The sequence below is a fragment of the Manacus vitellinus genome, unplaced genomic scaffold, assembly GCF_001715985.3.
Source record: "Manacus vitellinus isolate BGI_N305 unplaced genomic scaffold, ASM171598v3 scaffold_1_pilon, whole genome shotgun sequence".
NCBI classification, from domain to species: domain Eukaryota; kingdom Metazoa; phylum Chordata; class Aves; order Passeriformes; family Pipridae; genus Manacus; species Manacus vitellinus.
Window position 1 is genome coordinate 20,428,016 of NW_021939396.1, and position 22,402 is coordinate 20,450,417.

The 22,402-nt window shown below is 37.9% G+C and overlaps 1 protein-coding gene across 3 annotated transcripts in view; it reads right to left on the minus strand.

Annotated features, from left to right (window-relative positions):
- Positions 1 to 1,573: 1,573 nt before the first annotated feature.
- Positions 1,574 to 22,402, minus strand: part of SPAG1 (sperm associated antigen 1) — a 41,023-nt gene continuing 20,194 nt past the window's right edge. For 2 of the 3 annotated variants that reach the window (XM_018078073.2, XM_018078078.2), the window contains exons 13-19: positions 19,856 to 20,008; positions 16,592 to 16,767; positions 14,475 to 14,616; positions 13,403 to 13,529; positions 10,072 to 10,236; positions 7,762 to 8,139; positions 6,751 to 7,568 (exon numbers count right to left, since the gene is read on the minus strand). In XM_018078073.2, the coding sequence (XP_017933562.2) occupies positions 7,437 to 7,568; positions 7,762 to 8,139; positions 10,072 to 10,236; positions 13,403 to 13,529; positions 14,475 to 14,616; positions 16,592 to 16,767; positions 19,856 to 20,008 (1,273 nt within the window). In that variant the 3' untranslated portion in view covers positions 6,751 to 7,436. Of the gene's footprint in view, positions 1,592 to 6,750; positions 7,569 to 7,761; positions 8,140 to 10,071; positions 10,237 to 13,402; positions 13,530 to 14,474; positions 14,617 to 16,591; positions 16,768 to 19,855; positions 20,009 to 22,402 lie in introns of those variants that run through there. The other variant, XM_018078085.2, reaches the window with a different exon arrangement.

Sequence of the window (22,402 nt, forward strand, 5' to 3'; positions counted from 1 at the left end):
CAGATTGTGGATCTTGAAGAAATTTATTTTAATGTCTGCTATATCTGAGAATATTTGAGATAGTTACAATTTTAGATAGATAAAAGCCATCATAAAAGCTTTCCTCATGATGTTTGCATATGCTTTTTTTGTAGTAAAGCATCTGGACTTGTTTATTCTTCCTTTCATTGAATCAATTTCACAAACTTGAATGTAGGAGCTGATTACTTTTTACTGATATGTAAACATTTTTGACTGACTTACGTCTCTTCAAGTCATTCAAATTGATTTTTAGATAGTTTAGATACTTAATAATGCCACCACTCTCATGGGTAATAATGCTTAATAAGGAAAATCAAGTAGAAGGTTGAAAAATATTAGAGTTAGTGAATTTAAAAAACATTAATATTCCATCTAATTCAGGTGAAATTGAGGCAATCTTGAGCAGAAACTTTGGAAATAACACTGATATTTATTTGGAATGCCTTTATGAAATTACAAAGGTCTGAAGAGCACTGTTACCGCCTTGACTGCTGCTCCTGCCAGCCTCGAAGGTGACAGCCCCCTGGTCTTTTCAGATTTAATAATATGGTGGTGCTGTGGGAGCAAAACGTTCTCCCCGTGAGTGGCAAACAACCCCAGGTCAGATCTTGGTGAGAAGCACAATCCCAGAGTGGTGACAATGTCTTTGTTACCCTCAGTCTCACAGGGTAGGAGAAACAGAAAAGTGGCCATGGGGTACCTGGTAACCAAGAAGCTTGTCTGGGAGGCACAGGGGGAGTTTGATACACAAACCACTGAACTTCTGTGCCCAACAGGCCCCCAGGTCTTGGAAGATGGCTCTGAAGATTGTAATCCTTTTTAGTCTTGATTTATGGTTTGTTGCTGTTCACATGATTATATATTAAGGATATAAGACACAAACTGGGGGTACAGACTGTGGACAGGTGAATGTGATGTTACATGAAGAGCTCCCAGATTTTCCCCAGGAAGGGGCACAGTCTTGTACGGTCCTGCTTGCCTGTGTGAAGGCTGCCTGTGCTACCAAAATTGTTTGGTTTCCTCAATGCCACTATGGGTTGCCATCTCCTTTAGTTCTGCAAAACAGTGGCTGTGCAATACTTTCCCTAGAGAGGAGGAGAAGAGGCCATTCTTGTAGGTCTAGTTTACTGCCAGCATTATAGACACAGTGTAGTGTAACTTGTGGGCAGTCTCTTGGCCTCCAAAGAGGAGATTTTGGCAAGTATCTACCAGGTCATGCATAAGGCTTTGCAATATCTTTATAAGGAGATATAAAGTTTTCATGTAGGTTTTGAATGCTGCTGAAAGAAACTTGAGAAGGTGGAATAGCATCTGTGAGGGCATGAAACCATCTTGTGAAGATGTAATTGGAAAAGGTGCTGTGACAAGTCCTGGCCAGACATAGGTTCCTTTTTCACTTGAGCTGGAATTCAGTGCACAGCAGCATTTCCTTGGGCTGTGCTGCTTTTTATTAAGGGTTTTTTGGTAGAGGAACTGGATTGTGTGGTGCATTCTGTTGCTGTGAAGGAACACCTTGGGCTGTGCTGAAAGAGCTGCTTGGAGTAGCTGCCTCTAGATCTCCTCCTTGTCACTCTCAGACAAATTCAAAGTTATTGCAAAAACAGAGTACCATAGCAGTCTGTCTCATATACTTAACTAGATTGAACCATAGATATTTTAAAGTGCTGTTGAGAACTAGGGGCAGCAAGAGTTGTCTCTGAGGTTGTTCAAAATCTTAAGAGTCAAGACCCAACTCAGCTGTCAGGGAACTCACTGTGCAAAAAAAAAAAAGTCTTTTTTTTTGAGGAGACAGATTTTATGTTCATATTATTATATATTATTATATTATTATTTGTTTCTTTGTAAAAAGATTGCAACAGCTTTTCAGATGGAGTTTAGGATTTTGTGGTAGCTTCTCTGTCCTTGGTGAGAGGCTGCTGCCCAGAGGCCTTGGAGTGCAGCCACAAGCACAGGGACAGATGCTTGTTGGTGACCGTGCCCAGCTGTGCTCCCTCCTCGGATGTCTGTGCTGCTCCTTACCCTCTGTCTCCAGGGCTGCAGGCCTTGCCTGCTGTGGGCCCCTCTATGCTAAATCTGGCTTGTTTATTCCCTTCATGTCACTTTCTAATCCTGAAGTTTGGTTTCTTGTCCTCCTGGGTGATAGAGGCCCTGCTGCTGCTGAAGGTCGCTGTGGACAGGGATGTGCTGTGGGTCTCAACTCTGCACTGTCCCTCATCATGGCAATCCCCACCTGGAGCAGGGAAATGCAGTGTTCAAGGCAAGCAAAGGCTCTGCGCTGGGGTTGCCACATGACTTTGTTCAGCTTCACTTCTGCAGAAAGAACCTGAGGTTGTTCCCCCCAGCTCTCATGGAGCACAGAAAGCTGCAAGTGTAGAGTGGCCACCCAGGGCTGAGCTGTGCTGGCCCGGCACTGGGCAGGGTTGGGCACTGCGTCAGTATGGGGACAAGTGCAGGGCTGGCACTGCAGCAGCACATGGGAAGCCCAAAGGGAGTGGGACTGTACCACTGAGCAAATCTATCCTGCTGCTCCTTAGCTGTGTCCTGCACAGTGAAGTGTCCAAGAGTGAGTGGACAGCCACAAACAGACCTGTGTGCAAAGCTCCTGCTGTAGCATTCCTGTCCCTGTCTCCAGCTCCAGGCTGTTCATTTAACATGCGCTCTGTGGGGCAGGTGAAGGAGGTGAAGTGCCTGCAAGCACAGCTGGGTAAGAGCATCCCCTTGCCGGCCTCTGGGATGATGCCTAAAATGTGATCAAACTGCTTATCATTCCCTTGAAATGTTTTGGCCTTGGATCAGGCAGCAGAGGGAACAGGTATCCATCTGGCAGAAAATCCAGGCTCCTCACGACAGGTGGAAGCTCAACAACAAACATGAGCCTGCTGTTGCACCTTGTTCATGTGCCAGGCCAGGTAACTGAGTAGCATTGGCATGTGACAACCTTGGCACCTGTCTGCACATCAGGTACCAGCAGGAAGCGTTTTGGTGGGCAAAGCTGACACAACACATCTCTCCTTGCACAAGGTCCTGGTGAGCCAGCTTTGACAAAAGGACTACTATGACTTACCATCTCCACAGTAAGGACATTAAAATTCCAAATGGCCTAAATTTGAGCCGTTTTGTTTAGCCACCAGACCAGTGCTGATGGCATTTAGGGTGCTCGAGCTGCCCTTTCCTCGCTGGCTGCCTGCTCAAGACATTCCTGAGCACACCCTTCTGTGCGATGGGCACTTTATCCCTTTATAATCCCTCTCGCTTACAAGAAAATCCACTCTCCTGTTGCTGAATTTATTTACAAGGGTGGCATTTAGCAAGCACCAACTGAGAAATGGCACGGGGCTGCAAGGAAGTGGCACTGACACGGGTGCCCTGCACTGCCACAGCTGGAGGCTGCGTCTCCACTGACGTGTTACATTCCAGTGGGGAGGTCCAAGGCAGGATAGCTATCCATGAGCAGGGGGGTCACTAGTTAGCTCAGCTGTACAGGGCATGTGCTCTGTGTGTGTGGCCATGCTGGGGACCACACTTCATTTGCCTGTCCCTGTCACCTGCATAACCAGTGGTCTCCTCCTGGTTTTGTATGGCTGTTGGGTTTGGTTGGTTTGTTGTTTGTTTTCACAAAGGTGGATGTTAATGCTGAGGGGGTTATGCTGACAAGCTTGAGAAGGTAAGACTGTGCTACGATTTGGGTCTCTCTGCCACAAAGCCAGGTCAACTATTTGATGTTCTCTTGCTCTCTTCTAAAGACAAAAGGCTTTAATCTTTAAAGAATGTAAAAAACCAATACCAGTAAAACAGGGTGGGGTTTTTTTCCCCTCTTTTCCACTCTATTGTTTCTGAGTCCTGTGTTCACACCAATGTCCCACTCAGTGCCATGGTGAGCAGGGAACTCTTTTGGTCAGCAGCTGCTTATCCCCAGTTCCACACCAGGGGTGCTGCTGCCACCTCTGTGCAGAGGCCACTCCGTGTCACCTGGCCAAGGACATTGTCTTTGACAGGTGACTCTGCATCTGCTGTTCAGCTGCAACTACTTAGGGCTGCAGAGATTTCTCCCTCTGGCTCTGAGGCTGTTCCCCAGACTAAGGCAAGAGGGACATATTAAGGCAGCCCTTACCTGCCAAACAAGTGGTTTTAGGAAATCCACACCTAAAGATATTCCCTTCTGCGCCCCATGCCCACAAAATTACTTTCAGTGATCTAATGCTGCCCCACAGAAAGGGCAGGTTTTGAAGCCTGGAGGCCTTGGCTTGAGGTGTTAGGTCAAATCAGCAGTACAGTCCCTAACATGTTTTATTCTATTTTTGTCTAAGTTTTGTGGTTTTAAAAGTTGTTCTGCCTGTTCCTCAGGCCCGCCTAAATGCTGTCTGAAAATGCAGTCAATCTCAATGAAATCTGAATGAGGACCATCACCAAAATGACTGTAGGCACTGCAAATCCACTGCTGTCCTTACAGATGAACAGCTCATGTCACACTTCTTTCATTTTTATTGTTCAGTTTCATGGACCATTTTTCTTACCTTTGAGAGTTGCCTTTTTTTTTTTTTTTTTTTAAGAAATATATATCTGACTATTCGACTTCATTTTTCAGCCATTACAACATTCAGTGGTTCAGTTCCTTCTTTGTTCCCTTGTACTTCAACATATAATTCTTTAACTTAGGAAGCTGAGGCCAAAAGTTCCTAGTTGAGACAGGTATGAGGGAACATCAGACAGAAAAGATGTTTAAAGAAGAGATGTAGTAAAGGATTAGTGCCCGAAACTCCAGGGATCTGCTATCCATAGTGCAGGGTGTTCACAATTCCTGCATCAATTAGTGCCCAATGGCTTCTGCCTCAGCAATTCAGTGGGGAGTGAGGCACCCAACAAGGTGCTGGAGGATATTGGGACATGTCCCAGAGTGGGGCTGATGCCAAGGATCTGCTGAGATCGCAAGCCCAGCCTGGCAGCAGTTTCAGGAATGCAAGTCATCAAGGAAGTGTCTTCCCCTTTTGGGATCACAGACTGGAATGAGTTAAATAAACTTTAAAAAGCAGCTCCTGGTATGGGACCAGGGCTGGGAACATACTGAAAATAATGAGACCAGTGTCAAGCCAGACTAGAGGGGCTACCTACTGAACAGCATTTGGGGTAGTTTGGGGGGTTGTCTATATATTCAATGAGCCAAACCTTCTGGTCTGCCTTAACCTGACAAGATCAGACACACAGAAAGGGGAAACCTGTTTATTGCCAGGTATTTCCTCAGGGCTCAGTATAAACTTTCCAGCAAATCCTGCCCTCCTATGAGTCTCCCTGCCACCAGCTGGGTAATGAGTTCACTTGCAATCATTGCTGCAGCTCTCAGTTTAGAACTTCTTAGCAAGGAGTAGTTTGAGGTTCTTGATCTGCAATCTCAGTCATTTTTACCTCAAACTGAATTCACTCTGTTTCAGCTGACACTCAAGGTGAAAGGTATTAAAAGAAAAGGTATCTTTCTGGACTACTGGACTGCTTTTCTATGGACAACTTTTAGGTTTCTAGTTTAATCACTAGGGATTGATTAAAACTGTCCTAAAATTAACTATGATCCTGTATGTCTGTCTGTGAGCACCTATTTGTCTCTTTCTTCACGGACAAATGATTTGTCAAGAACCTTCCATTTCAAAATCTTTTTTTAAGCTGTTATCTCTTAAATAATGTCAGGTTGTCTCCTAAATTTACTAAATTATATTATGATTTTCTGCTGCAGACATTTTTATTTTTGTCCTCAGTGTCAAAAAACCCTTTACAAATGAGATACCTTCTAAGAAACAGCTGTGACTGCTGAAGTTTGTCTCCAAGGAGCATTTAGTACTTGGGGGGGTTGAGTGGCACAGAGAAAGACTTGACTTCATCAAGAGCTTTTGACATTGGGCTCTTACTCAGCTACAGTTACCAAGCAATCAAGACTATTTTAAAACTACGCACCTAATTTTTATGCTCGCTTTTCTGAACTACAGTTGGACACATACAATGAATCTTCTCTGAACATACTAAACTACAGTGGAACAAAACTGAAAGACTGAAATCAGTAACACTGAAATGCATGATTGTGAACACTTTGACACCAGGACTCAAGAATGAAACTGGCACGTTGTTGCTTAACTGGATAAGACGAGCAGAGCAACAGATTTGTCTTGACTACAAGAATCTCATAAAAAGAGGACATTTAAAACCAAAAACCATTGGTTGTTCTGATGGTGCTTCAGAAACTAAAAGCTTTGTTCTTCGCACTCCAAGACAAAACTCACAATCCACGACAAAACTGTAAGCCTAAAGAGTATTGAACCAGAAAAGAGAATCGATAATTGTCCTTTTCAAGAAAAGAACTTTATCAATATACACCTGAGAAAAAATTTCATTAGAACAACATTCTTAATCTTATTTCTGCAGTGCTTGTGAGTCTGATATACATTTATAACACACGTTATTTATAACACAAAGAAGGCATTGGGTATTTGAAAAATTTAAAAGCTTCATCTTTGAAGCATTGTCAGAATCAAATATAAAACATAAGTACTGCCTGAAATAAAAAAAAAATCATACTGATCCACAAAATTATTTTAGTTTATAAATATGCCTGTAAACAGAAACAGCTGATGTTTTAAATAATCCAATTACAAAACTCAGAGATAAATATTTCTATTGTGAAGTGCAGCCATGTTTTCTTCTGTTTACCACTGTCACTGCAAAAAAAAAAAAAAAGCCAGGCAAACCAGCAGTCCTTCAGCACACACAGAAAAAAAAGTAATTCTCTGTGCACTAAAAATTATTCATTTGTTAAAACATGCCCAATGTTTAACAATTTTGTTTCAAAGAGTTCCATGACAAGCTAATATATTATTCATTCACCTTTGCTACTAAGTTGTATTGTGCCAAAATATTTAAATCTGTTTTGTATAGACCAGGGATACCAAAGAAAGAGGTGGCCTGTAGTAGTTTATCTGAAAAGTGTTAATACTTTTTGTAAACTTATTTTAGCAAAACTACTGCTAACTGACCCATTTATCTCACTTCTTTATCTCAAGAACTTAGAACTCACCAAATGATATAACAAGTGATGACTAAAAGTGTATGTATCTATTGCACCATCAAGATAATTCACATTATATATATATAATGTAAAACATATTTTTCTATATATAATTAATACAGTCTAAATAAAATCAGTATGCCAAATAAAATGAACTCTGTTACTGAACACAGGCATGCATTAAGTTCTAGAGATGTATACAACTACAAGAAAAGAAGAGCAGCAAGTTTTAAATGTGCATACGCTGTCAAAACAAAATAAAATTTCAGCACTCCAGGTAAAGACCCACTTGAACTCATTCAAGTCTGCAGATCATAGATCCATCTTTTACACATGAACTATCCACATGCAGACAATAAACTTTAACTTCTTAAAGTTCATAAACCTTTTTAAGGCTCTCAAGATCTTCCAATGAGTACTGATCACTCTGGTTTTCTGAAAGTAAGTCAAACAGTTGCTGCACTTCTTCTTTTTCATTTTTGCTAAGAAGGGCCAACACCACCTGAAGAAAAAAAAAACCACAACAATTATTTTATAATTGTTTTATATATTTTGTAATTATAAATAGCAGAGGATGACTGAAAATCATAGTATCTGACAGAGATACAAAAACAGTGTATAATTTCCTTTTAAGCTCTGAAAATTTCCTTTAAGTTTCTGTGCAATTTAAGTACACATTCAATCTAGGTTCTCACCTTAAATCTTTCTGCTTTGCTCAAGTAGAAAAGGTGCTGATATACAAGGCCAGGATCTTTTCCAGCTACATAATGTTCCAATGACTGGATAAATATCAGAAGGATTTCTCCTTCAAGTTTGTTACTCAGCAGCACTGGCAATTTTTTCGGATCAGTAATTGTTAAAAGATCTGCACAAGCAGCATAATCCTTATTGGCATTCACTGCATTTATAATCTGACCAAAGTCATAGGCATTAGATGGTTCACAAATGCGCAGTTTCTCAGAGGACTTCAGTGGCACATTCTTTTGAACTGCTTCTTTGGAAGTAACGTGATCAGTCACAACATCATCTGATGTAGCAAACTGTCTCTCTTCCTGTTCATCATGTCCAGTCACCTTCACAAAGAAAATGGCAACAAATCATTTTAATGTGGTCACATAGATAACCTGAATCTTCATGAGCAGCATATATCCATCACGTCACTAGGTTAAAGCTGGCATTCTTTTCTTCATAAAAGAAAGGCACCATTGTTCTTCTGTGTCCTATTGACCCCCAGAACAGCACCTCTCTAATTCATCTTTAAAGTTTCATAGTCAAAAGTGTGTGTTTTACACGTCTTTTCACCACTTGCCACTCCACTGCAGAAAGACGCCTGAAGACCACTGGGAGAAAGCTAAGGAAGAATGTATACATATACTAAATGTGGAGACTCCAGGAGAATTGGAGTCAAGGCACCAGACACCCATGTTTCACTTCTCTGCTGTGCCTCCTGGACAGTACAGGTACATGGCAGCTCTATCAGGTTGCTGTTTGAAGTCTCACTGTGGAAGGAGAAAGCTCAGCATGGTTAACTGCCTGAATATCCACTTCACTTCTGAATTTGCAGCCTGTATCAAGTTTCATAAATCAGTTGCTAGAATATTAACTGTGGGTTCAACCACATTTGCTAAAATCTATTTCAAGCCATCAAGAGTTGTGCAATTAGTATAACCTCACTAAAACTTATTGAACAGGGTCTCTCAAAGGATGCCAAGTATTTTGAGAAGTCTGAAGACACTGTATTGTGTAGTACAGGGGATTAGTCATTTTTTGAAAATACTGCATTGGACTTACAGACATCTTCTTCTATTTTTCAACGATCCTTAAAATAAAGGGAGAAATCCTGACTGTCTTTTATATAATTATAGCTTGATTAAAATGGCACAATGATGATAGATCAATTTTCTAATTTTCCTTACTTTTCTCTGCAGTCTCTTTTCATGGAACTACTGTGTACCACAGCAGGTAAGACAGCATAGGCTCTCTATAGGGGGAGCTGTAATTATGACCACAAACATAAATGCTTCCTGCCCCACCCCTGGAGAAATTACCAGTGCCAGTAATGTAGTCGGCTGGTTCTTTGAGCAATGCAGTCACTTACCAAACCTCCTCTAAACACTTTCCAGGTCCCTTTGTTTGTCACAACTCAGAGCTTAACTAACACTATACCCAGATTATGCCAATTATATAAAATTCCATGAACTCGTGACAATGTGAAGCATTTCAAGAAAACAAGTTTTTTCTGTATAAATAACTGCATTTCCATTATACCACTATTCTGAAATTACATTATCAAATTACACTATCACTGTACAGACTGGTCACTATGTATTTTAACTATACATTTTTAAATTAAAGGGGGGAAAATAAATTCTTAAAGGACCAGCAAAGCTACAATCCAAAAACATCAGATGACTGAGAAAATCCTTTCATCAGCTAATTATACCCCGAACTGTGCGAGGCTGACATTTTGATCCTCTACATAACATTACATCGTGTGTTTCTTTGATAAGATCCTACAGATGTTTTACTCTTGCTCTTCAAGGTAGGATTTCATTTTTCAGACCCATAACTGTAGGACCAGCACAGGAGCAGCTAGCACACCTATGGACCATGGACCTTGGCCAGCACAGCCCCAGAGGCTGCCTGAGAAGCACAGACTTTACGAGCAAAACTGCTACATGACAGCTGCATTCTGTAAAACACTTCATTCCAATGCAGTTTTTGTTTACAAGGAGCATATCCTCAAGTTTAGTGCCATCTAAAAGGACTTCTTCCATTTTTCCATATACTTCAGAGCAGTCCAAGCTTTATTATAGAATGTAATCAACACTGAAAACATCATATGTAAACATCCTCCAAGATGACCTCAAAATAACACAAAAAATACAACCCCGCCCCCCAAAAAATCTAGAGCTAAGATGGGCAAAACTAAAGTTTTAATATTATCTCTTTGAATGTGTGGTTTCTGTACTGTTTGCTTTTAAGAAATGAACAGGTGTTCTTACCTCTTGTATGGTTACTTTCTTCCTTTGCTTTTGTGGACTGCCAGCTCCAGCACTGCTGTCAAGGTGAAGCAGTTGGGTTACCTCCTCTAGTTCCTTTTGTGCTTCAAGAACATTTGGATCTATCAGAAGTACCTTGTTGAAATCATCAACACTGGCTTGATAATTCTGTAAGTAGAAGGGAAAATCATCACTAGAAAAGTAAGTTTGAACTACCATACTGTCCTTTACAAATAGGAAAAGTAAAAATCCTAGGATCTGGACAGAAAGTAGACGAAAAAAATATCTAAATACAGACAATGTAATTTCACTAGAGGGCAAAAAAGGAAACTGAGTTTGAGTTAATATTTTGTGACTAAATACTCCCAATTAAATATGCAATATGAAATAATTTATTTTCAGAAATATATTCCCTGTATTAAAGAACAAATTATTGAAGACTGCTGCTTTTAAGCATAATTGCTTACACTGTAACACTGCTTCAAGACTAATGTGAGTCCAGTAAGTTTGCATACTTGCTTTACCAATAAAAGAGCATTAAATTGATCTTTGATTAAAAATATACCTAATCTTCCTGGGCTTCAATCCAATAGACCATCTCTTACGGTGAAATTTTTGGTAATATTTGAAAAGATTGGGATTATATTATGAACTCCGGGATAAACAGGATTAGGACAAACACAGGGACAGAGTGGCATTAGGACACAGTTCCTCAATAATCAGTCTTCTAATTTGTTCAATGCTTTTATTTCCAATTTTTACACCAGAAATTAGTATCTTCTTAGACTAAATTTTCTGGAGAGACAAAGTTAATAGCATCAGTTCTGAGGAAGACTGGAATATCACAGAAAAATATCAAGACACCCCAAGGGCCGGAGTATCAACAATATAGATGAAATGTAGCAGTAAACAGTAAAAGACCATGCAGACAGTAAAAGACCAACATAATTTCTTGTGTGAAGGACCTAATATTTTTTTGTTCCCAAATAGCATCATAAGGTTACTGTTAAGTCGTTTGTATTGTCATGGAAAAAAATCCTCATGTACCAGCTGAGGTATTTCCTCAGCATCTCAACTGTAAGAAAAGCACTCCTGTACCAGTCACTCTCATTCCTTCACACACAGAGTATTTTGTTCAGTACTGCTGACCAGTATTCAAGGTCCAGAGATGCTGCACTAAGCCTGCAGGTGAACTGAAGCCTCTTAGATTGTGAAGGAAGAGTGAGAATGAGGATTATGCAGCCTTAGCAAATGAACGCAGGTTGCAGATCAGAAATCAGCTACTAATTAAGCTAAACCATCTGAATTACAGATGCAAAGATTCACACCTACAGAGAAAAGAAAACAGTAACAAGGGTCAGCGAACACCCAACCCTCCTGGATTTAAAATTGCAGCCTCCCAGCCTCCTCAGCAAAAATCATACAAGATGGCAGTACCCAGACTGGACTACCACCTGTAGGAGATGAGATCTGGGGTCCTGTGTCCTATGTCACAGGCCTAATTCATCACACAAGCATGATACTTTCCTGATCTTCCCTTAATTACATCTTGGTAAATCTATTAAAAAAGCCCTCATTTACTACATTAAATTCCACTGCAGCTTTTGTGGTTAAATATCTGGATATTTATATACAAATAACACTTCCCAGCTTAGTTAGGTCTTTGCCAAACTACGTTTTTAGCTCTTAAAATTCTTCATTAGAGAGTCATTTGTCAACTTCAGATCACTTTTGTTGCTTTCTCTGGTTTTACAAATCACTCACATCCCTGGAATTAGCAATAATGAAGCATTTAATCCAACCACAACAAAACATTTTGGGAGTCCACAGCTCAGACTGTTCTGAAGGAATCCATGAACACTGTGTTTCAGGTTGTCTTCAATAATACAAAAAAGGCAGTGTTTTCTAGAATACTCAAAAAAGCAGAAGTTATTTCCCCAATTCTTGACATTCTTCATAAGTGTGTAATTCCTTTTTTGTGGACTGGTAGAATCACTACATACTCGTATTTACACTGATTTTTACCAAGTTCAACAACAAAGTTAGAGGTGATTAATTACAGATACCTTGGCACAGTTACAGAAAAAATATTACACAAAATTAAGGCTTTTCACCTTTTTTGAAAATTAATCAAACTTTCAGAATTTTATTGCTACTGTAATGGAGGACAAAAGATCCTCTGGTTCCTATGACTTGCATTTGGAATGACAACATGGGATGGGAATAGGCTGGTGCTAAGCACAAACAGGTTGTCCTCAGGTGATTTGAAAGCTGAGAAACAATAGGGTAATTCTTTGTTAAGGCATCAAACATAATAGAAATTTGAGGTAAGTCCATTCATTTGAAGGACAATGATGAAATCTGGCAGACCTCCAGTAACAAAGAGCAACACAGAAGAAAGCACTTAAGATGCTTGTTTAAGGACACTTGTAACATTTAATACAAAGTAGATGACAAGAGCTGCCATCGAGAGCCAACAGAAGTGAGAAGCTGATAATTTAATACCAGGTAAGAGCTGACAAGCAGAGCAAGGATTGCTGTGAAAGAATTATGAAGTGTAGGGGCTAATTTAACATCACCAAAGAAGGGGAACCAACAGAGGGATGGACAAAAGGAGCAGTGTAGTTCAAGTGATAGAACATAAGAGTTGCAGTCAGTCACATTCAGGATGGATATGAGCAATCTAAGTCTGCATTTATGACGCTCAGGTAAAAGAATACTCTAAGAATTGTGTGTTAAGATAAGCACTGTACAGACACCAACATCACTGTGCAGATGGAAAGGAAAAGGCTGAATACCAACACTTCCACAAAGTATATTACTGACAAAGGTTCATAATGTCTTTGGGGAAAGAAGAGAGAGAAAACAAAGATAATTAAAACCCTGGTTTAATATGACAGGCACTTAAACATGAACAGATGCCCAAAGACAGCCTGAGATTTTAGTTTGGACAGATAAAGACAGACTTGGAGAGAATCCATTTGTCACCAGCAAAGTTATAGTAAACACCTTGACAGATAGAAAAGACTGGGATACTCAGGATATTAGTATATTAGAAGAGATTTGAAACTTGTTTAAACCATCTCCAGTCAAATCTCATTATTCCAATATTCTTGTGTTTTCTCAAATCATTACATGTCAACATGCAGGTTTTTATGTTGAAAAAATATTTATATAATGTTTTATCTATGTTAAGTGCTCTACAAAGTAATAGATCATCACACTGTGTACTTCGTTTGCTTTCACCCATCGACTGCAACTACCTCATTGCCTTTGAAGAGGATAAGCAAGTTTAGAGGTGCTTAAGGATACCTGCCATGTTCTTTTTCCTCACCTGTAATCCTTTGTACGCTAGTGCTCTTCTATAAAAAGCTTTAATATTAGAATCTTCTATCTGAAGAACATGATCACAATCCTGCTTAGCCTCTTCATATTTATACAGTTTCAAGTAACAGAGAGCTCTAACACAGAAAAACAGAATACACTGCAATATAAGTAAATTCTACAGTGTTGTAGTGCTAACAGTATCTGACTCGTAAATGTTAATTACAATACTTCACACAATTCAGTCTCAATGTGGTATTTTTTTAAAGTACATCGAAATCATTAAGTATTAAGAACATCACTGGACGGATTTAGAGAGGGCAATTCCTGCAATAAAAGCCAAAATTCAAGTATGACCAATGCTCAAAGTTAGGTAGATATGCAAGTATTTTAAAAGCAGAGGCTATGTTAGGATAATATGACAGTATAGTGGTTAATGTAAAATGATAAATAAAATATAATAAATAAAATTATAGCATAGTGGTAATACAGATTATTTTACAGCCATTCTGGGTAAAAAAGTGCTCTAGACTAAATAAACAATACTGCTTTCTGCACCTAATTATTACTTGGAAGTCTCCTATTCAACTACTGATCTAATCAAATCCTTCTTAGTTTGTGAAAGCTGATAAGATTACAGCATAAAGAATTATACTACAGAATTAGGTCAACCCTTAAAATAATACTGATGTATGACTGTGTTCCTACTTTTATTTTCTCAGAATGTACATTTCCTCTGAATTATTACTCTTCATATTTGAGGTACTACTATTGCATGTTAAGTTTTTAATTCAAATCATGCCAGTATTCTCAAAAAATGCTGCACTATGCTATGCTAATTGTAACTTTTACTATTGCTTATTCTATTTAGATAAAGGATTTTAAGATATATAGCACTGACATGAATACTTCCTCCCCTTGGAAAATAATGTGGTTTAACAAAAAATCAGCTTTGTCATTAGAAATACTTATCAAGTGGGGAAAAAATTCCTTTTTCACAATAGTTACTGATGGGATGTAAAATCTCTATTTGCAGTGAGAAAATATATCCCACAAAGTAGAGTTAGATATTGGATCTTTACCTGTTAGTGTAGACCGTACATTCCTCAGCATTTAACTTCATGCATTCACTGTATTTATTTATAGCTTCGTCATATTCCCCCATTTTTACAAAATCATTCCCTTCATTTTTCAATCTCTTGAATTTCTCCATAGCTTCCTCACCTACATCACAAAGGGATCACAGTGTTACATAAGAAGGTCAGTTCATTAAGGGTAGCTGAATTATCTGTGCAGACTAAGAATAAAAGCCTGGCAACTGGAGTGTCTATCAGTCTGCACATTGCCATTTCTGTCCCCTATCTCCCTGCTGCTCTAAGAAAGGGATAAACTACATTTGGCTCAACACATACTTCCCCATGCACCAGGGTGAAAATAATGGGAATGCAACAGAAAGCTCTAAGCTTTCATCTCCTTCTACCTACCCCTTCTAGAGGGTAGAGAGGGCCTACCTATCCCCACTGAGATGTTAGTTTTACTTGCAATGGTGGAGATTTTATCATCAGTATTAAAGACCTTCTAGATCTCTACCATCATACCAAAGTGGCCATAATTTGATCTGATGTTCCTCCTGCAAGTAACTATCACAATTACAATGCCAATAATGACAAACAAATCATTGCATTAGTCGGAGTTACATCAGTTATATTGTGTTAATAACAATGTATAAAAGACGCTTTGAGGAACTTGGAAACACCTAACTACACTTCTTTTTATCAATACTGTGTTATTCCATAATTGCCTTTCATTCTTAACTCCACATCATTTATTTCATATGCTTTTGGGTTAGACTGCGATCCTGACTGCGTTTCATGTCTCTGTTGTGAGCAAACAGGAAGTACCAACACAGCTCTAAGTAAATCATAATCTACTTTTTGCACCTTGCTAAAGAGTATAAGCCCCTTGCCAAGCTTATGGTTTTCAACACTGTATATAACCCGTCAATTTTAACTAATAATTAAACTCATTGAGTTCTTTTATAAAAACATGGCAGTCTCCTGTGCCAGAAAACTTGAACTCGGCAAAAAATTAAGAAACTACATGAAACACACAACTAAATTACAACTCGAGTTGCACAACACACAAAACAAGACACAACTGTCGCAAAAAAGTGTCAGCCAACAGTAAGTTTTAACTGCTGACTGAACATTGTTGCTGGCAGGCTTTCAGCACCAGCTACCACTGTCAGGTCTCACATGCAGCAGAGCCCTGAGAAGGCAACCAGAACCTTAGAGTCAGATGTCCTTCAGTGAAGAAAAGAGTTACACAGCCTTCATTTAACATTTCTGAAATCAAAGCCTAACCAAAGCCTGTTCTATTTGAAACAGATTGAGACAAGCACTTAGAGGACATTCAGTACTGCAACAATGCATTATGGACAGATAACCCCATCACTGTTACACATTTGGCCAATAGCCCAGTTATGCACTGCAGCCACCTCTGTGTTCATCAAGGGGAGAGTATCCTCAGCACTACTTTTGTTTATATTGAAATAAACTCAAAGGGAAACCAATTAATACTCGAGTAAAAATATCACAGAGTTAAGGCCTTTGCAAAAAGAATGTTTAATGTCAATAAAATATGAACCAGAAAGGTTCCTTCATCTGATTTATTGAAGAAGAAAAATGGAAACTGCAATGAAGAGAAAAAAAAAATCAGGAAGGAAGTTAGTTTCCTAGAGTTTAGCACTCAATGATTATGTATAGACAAGTGCAGAACTGACATCTTTGAAAGATGACTCCTAAATGTCTTCTGTCAAAGTTGGATGTTTGTTTGGGTGGTGTTTTTTGGAGGGGAAAACTGTTTTATAACTATACTATGATGTCAGACATATAACTATACCTGATGCTCATTATATGACTCAATATACTGCTGATGAGTATTTCTGCTGACTTTATATAATTTCAGAAATTACATGCTGCAAACTACATCACTTGGTTTAAAAAAATTATCATACCTGTGCTCCATAAAGCACATTAAACTCAATCATGTAAATGACAGTCATCTACTTCGGCTTTTCACAAAGGTCTCTGAAAAGTATTTTCTAAAGCAGTTTCTTTGATATTACTAAAACATATTCCATTTTTCAATTAAAATTATTTTCTTTTTTTGTATATATATTTGCATTAGTTATACATACAATTCATTTCCAATTGTTCTTCTCTGTTGACATCTACAGTACTTTCTGGCTTATTCTCTGAAGTGAAGTTTCCTCCATCCCACCTGTGTAACTGAGCAGCAACTGGAACAGCTGGAATTGGTGGCAGTTTCTCCCTCCAACTGGGACCATCCTGATCTATTAAAGTCTTTGTTATTCTGAAAGAGAACAGCCCCACCAACATGACTTTTCATATATTTAACTCACACTTCAATAACTAACACCCTAATTAAATAATGCAATGTTCTAATTTTTCAAAAAACAACTGAACAATTATTCAGACTAATTTAAAAAATATTTTCACAGTTGTCAATGGTATTTAGAAGACAAGACCTGTTCATGTTTAAGCCAATGACTAATTTCTGCAACTAAGCTCTAAATGCTTCCAACCACATCCAGTAAAGAAATATGAAAAAAATGGATGTATTTATTTTGTTTATTCTTCTCGGCTGTTCATAGATGTTATTTATAACAAGTGTAGATTACAATATCCTCAGACAAAGTGTCGTACCTAACTTTGCAAATGTCAAATGAAACAATAATTGTCTAAATAACCAATGCAGGTCACAATGTAGCCTGCATTAAGTAGCATTTTAGAGCTTAATAGTCACAAATTCATTAATCGATCACTCCTTATCCCCATTTAAAAATATTTTCATTGTATATAAAAACTGTTCAGTCTTTCTTAAACCAACACATATATATAAATCAACTATTTCAGTCCATGAGAGGCTCAATCCAAATTCCATTCAAGTGGGAGTTTCCCACTGCCATGTTACATTTTGAAGACCTAAGTTAACACAGTAAGTGAAGCCACATGAGACTTCATGGTTCCATTAGAAATTTTGTAATTTTTTTTTTTTAAAAAACCAACAAATTTAATTAATTATGAGAATAACAGTGAGATAAACATCATCTAATCTCAACATAAGCTTAAGAGTCAAGTTCAACTGGTCATAAGTCTAATACACACTTTAACAGAGGAAAATTCTGAATTGAGTAGCAAAGAAAGTCACATTGATACTATGGCAAAGAAACCTAAAATTTTTTATATCAGGTGCATTTCCACCTAACACAGGTGTAAAAAACATACTACTTGAATACAGCTATCTCATGCAATTTCCTCACTAATATTAAAGGAGTTGAGACAACTGGAATGAAACTTCCTTTTAGTAAGAGGAAATGCATAAATATATTCCTACACATTAGAGTTCCCGTATTTCTAACTGTGAAAAGCAAATAATAAAATACTCACTCAAGAGGAAATTAAAATACACAAAGTAGGAAATCCATTGATGTTCACAAAGCTAGGAAAATGCCACTAATTAAAAGCATGCTTGAAATGCAATTTCCAGTTACTTGTCACACACCATTAAAAGAAACAGTCCTTCCAATTTATCTAAAAAGTCACGTCAGGAACCAATAAAAGACACAATTCAACATCATCTAATAAACAAGATAAGCAAATAACTGTGTATACTTGTTTGTACTTACACTCAAATTATTTCCTTTTAATTGCAAAATGATCAGGTAAAGGCTTGATACTAAAAGTCTACATGTTTTTTACATGAGTATTAAAGATATGCATTTGATTCTAAGGTTTTTGGAAAGTCTGCTTAGATATGTAACCACAGAGAGACAAGCCTTAACATTGTTCAACAAACCCACCCTCGTACACAAGTAGGATGATGAGTTCTTCCTATCAGCTTCCTACAGCACCACCATCCAACTTCCCAGAGGAACTTAAAAAACAAGAAATCCTCCAATATAAGCAGGCTGTTAAGACCTGATATTCTTAATATTAAAAAAAAAAAAAAATTACATTTTGGTGTTGTCCCTTTAAGTTAAAAGGCAGCACAGTAACTGTAATGTTTTATTAAAATTCGTTTTTAGAAAGGTCTCTTACTTTGGAAATTAAAATGAATACTTTGGTAAACAGTTTCAGTTGAATTCATAAGTGATGGAATATTAAAGAAAAATTATAGTAGAAGTTCAATTACGCAGGAGGTCTATGCTTTAGAAACTAACAATTTGCAAGCAAAAATGAATTACCAGCAGAAGAGAAGAAGGAAGAAGCAGCTGAAATAAGGTGATGGGTTGCCAGGGAGGAAAGAGTAATGAGCAGTGAAGCTAAAAACATAAGGAAGGCCTAGAGAGGAGAAAAGGAAGAGTGTTAAGGGGAAAAAGGGAGATAAGCTTATTAGTAAGCAAGTTACAAGTCAAGGAGAAATATTAAAAGAATATCTGCAGATAAAATAAGCCAACAAGATTTTTAAGAAGTGTAATAATTACATAAATACCAGGAAAAGCATTTATCTCACCAATCCAAGTGCTCCATTATCACCATAGATACAGGAGATTAGTAACTATTTGTTGTGTTATCAAAAACAGTAATTGTAAGAGCAGATGATTCAGCGTCATGATCTTCTCTGGCCAAATAAGCAGAATTTAAAGAAAGATATTATGGACTTTTTAATGAAGTAATAGTGCAAGTGTTCATGGCCTTGCCTTAAATAGAAAAAACAAAAAGGTACTAGATTCCATTGTTAAAAGTCGCATGCTTGTGTGTTCCTGCTCAACGATTAATGGTTGTTCTGCTTTCATATATACTTTTTTTTTGTCCATTAAAAGAAAAAAGGAAAGAAAAAGGAATGGAAAAATCCTATAATTCATACACTTATGTACTTACTCTGTGTTGATGAGAACACAATTACAATAGTGTGTACACTCTGATTTTATACTATTAAAATATAATTATACAAATTCAAACCTCTCTTGGCAGCAAGAATTAATGCTGGAAGATTAGTACTTAAGTCAAAGATAATATTCAATTATGTTTTTTACACCTCTGCAGAATACTGAATGATTCATGCTTAACATAAATCTTCAACTGCCACAGAAAGATTGTTAATATGAAAAGTAAACAGAAATGTCAGAGAAAAAGTATGGACCTTAGAGTATTATTTTATATGGTACAAAATACAAGTTAGGAAAGTGGAAGCACTAGTTAAAAAACCCCCCAACTTTAAAATATTACATTTTTAAAAAACAGAAAGTTACCTACTGCTGGCAGAGGAAAACTGTGAAATTATGGGAAAACAACTAAATGAAACAGTCAATCCTCTAATATACTAATTGTGATGACAACTACAAGGGATACAGAACAGAGGGAGTATGTAAAACAAACAAATTTAAGGTCTACTTTTCTATTTTAACTCATATCAGAAAATTTGTAAGTGGAGTTACCTATTAGCACTATCATTTGCTGCTTGGATGCTGCTGTCTATTTGTAGGACTGTTTTATAATCAATGTATGCCTGTCGATACCGCTCCATTGACTCATTTGCCATTGCTCGTCGCAGAAGAGGCTTAAGGGAAAATGGTTGAAGCTCCAGAGCTCTGGAGAAAACAACAGAAAAATGCAGGATTGAAACAGAGTAACTGAAATAATAATAATAAAAATATTTTATAATATATGCAATTATACATAAACTTTGTGATTTCAGATGGGCTTTCCAGTAACATAACTAAGGAAAATGGGACTAAGTGGTTCGCCCTAAATTCATTAATACCCTAAATTACATGCAGTTTTGAAATGGTTAGTGCTTTTACTACAGCTTACTCTACTCTATCTGGAAAACTGCGTTTATCACCAAGATATGCTTAATGTAATGGCAGTTTTTTAAGTGCAAAAGCTATTTTCTTAAGACGTGCCTAGATCTACGAGGGTTTTGAGTATATGGTGCTTTCACTTACGTAACTTTCAATTCTTCTTCCTTACAGGAAAGTATGTACATAAAAGATACAGTCAGTAAGACAGGAATGTACACCTGTCTTTGCTTTTTAGGTTTTTGCCTGTCTTGTGTCTGTTTAGTCTTCTGAGTGTCTGCCTGGTGAACACAGAGTTCAACACTGTGCCATCAGAAGTCCTCCCAAACACCATGTGCTTTTCCAGCAACATGAAGAAGCAGTCCACAAAGGCTTTATTTCTTAAAGACTACTTTTTTTTCAATCAATGATTCTTGCTGAAGAGAAAGAAGGATCAGCTTTGAAATACTACTGCAATTAAGATGAGTCTAGACAATTAGATTTCATAGAGTCATAAAGTAATTTAGGCTGAGATGTCCCTGGTCCACCCCAGGTATGGTCAACTCCCAAGATCAGACAAGGTTGCTCAGGGTTTGACCCAGCTGGGCCTCGAAAACCTTCAAGGGAACCTCTGCAAAACATCTTTGGGCAATCTGTTGCAATGCCCCACACTGTTTATGGGGAGGTTTCTCCTAATACACAGTCCCAAACCCTGTGTGGTTCTATTTTTGTCTGTTGTCTCTTATCCTCCCACAGCACTGACAGAAAGAGCCAGGATCCATCTGTGGATAATCTCCTCATAGGAACTGGCAGGCTGCTCCTAGAACCTCTGGAAGCCATTCTCCTCTAAGCTGAACAAACCCAGCTCCCTCAGCCTCTCCTCTTCAGGGAATACTCCAGAGTCCACAACCTGCTCTGTGACACGTCACTGAACTCACTCCAGGTGATCACTGTCTTTCTAGTACTGAGGAAGCTGAAAACCAGAAGTTATCACAGTGTTGTCTAACAAGTGCTGACTACGAGGGGATAATCACCTCTCTCAGTCCACTGGCTGTGCTCCTGTTTATAAGCGCAAGGAGGCTGCTGGCCTTCTCTGCTGTAAATTGGCTTTGCATCATTACTCCTTCTAAAGCTAGAGAAACTATGATTTCTAGAAAAAACATTTTGAATTTCACATAAATACTTCAAATGTTCCATTTCTTTTATGCTGCTACAACTGCACACAACATCACAGCTGCTACAACTGCACACAACATCACAGCCCCTACAAAATGTCTGCAAAAATGCCTGACATTCTGTAACTCAGAAGAATATTAACACAATTTCAAATTTCTAACCTCAAGAATGAAGGAAAAAACAATCATAAATAAATTCAGTGGAAGACAACACTGCTTGAAGAATAGTGGGAATGGAAAACTACATATTCAGGGTAGAGTGCAAAGATGATAGAGCCAGGGACCAAACCACACAATAGTACTGAAGAAATTCACATCAGTACATGGGAGCCTTCTTTCACTCTTTGTAACAAGAATCAAAGGCACACCAAGCCACAATCTTGAGACAAGAGATCCAACACAGGGTTTTTTATACAATTCTAAGCCCCAAATAGCTAAAACTCAATAAAATATAAATTTTAAATACTTATTTTCATATCACAAGAATCAGCACTACACAATTTTTTACTTTGAAATCAAGTAACCTATTTGTAGATCTTTCTTTATGTTGTGTTGCCTAGGGAAGATTTGTTTGACATTGTCTAATTTACACGTTTGTAGTTTTGCATTCCTGCTTCCCAGTCTCTAAAATTATTTCTACCTCTAAGCATCAGGGGTACTTGTGTATTCAGAAAATAAGCATGATAGTAAGGACACTATCATTAAGTAGTAAGAAAATAAGCTCCCAGTTGGTAAGAATACAAAACCCAAAACCATTTCAGCTGAAGTCTTACACACATCAAACCTCCTGGACAGAAAAATGTGATGGTTCTTGTTTTATTGACCAGCTGACTGTAGTCCTGCATGTTTTAACAAAATATTGCTAATGAGTCTTTTTTTCAGAAAACTTTTTTGTCAGGTAGAATACATACAGTAAGTTATATATTTCGTTAATATGCAAGTACATGCTTATTTTATTTCTAGTTTTGGAAGCTTTTAGCAGCTGAGTTGTGCTGTGCAAAAACTCAACTGATTAATTAATATGACTTCT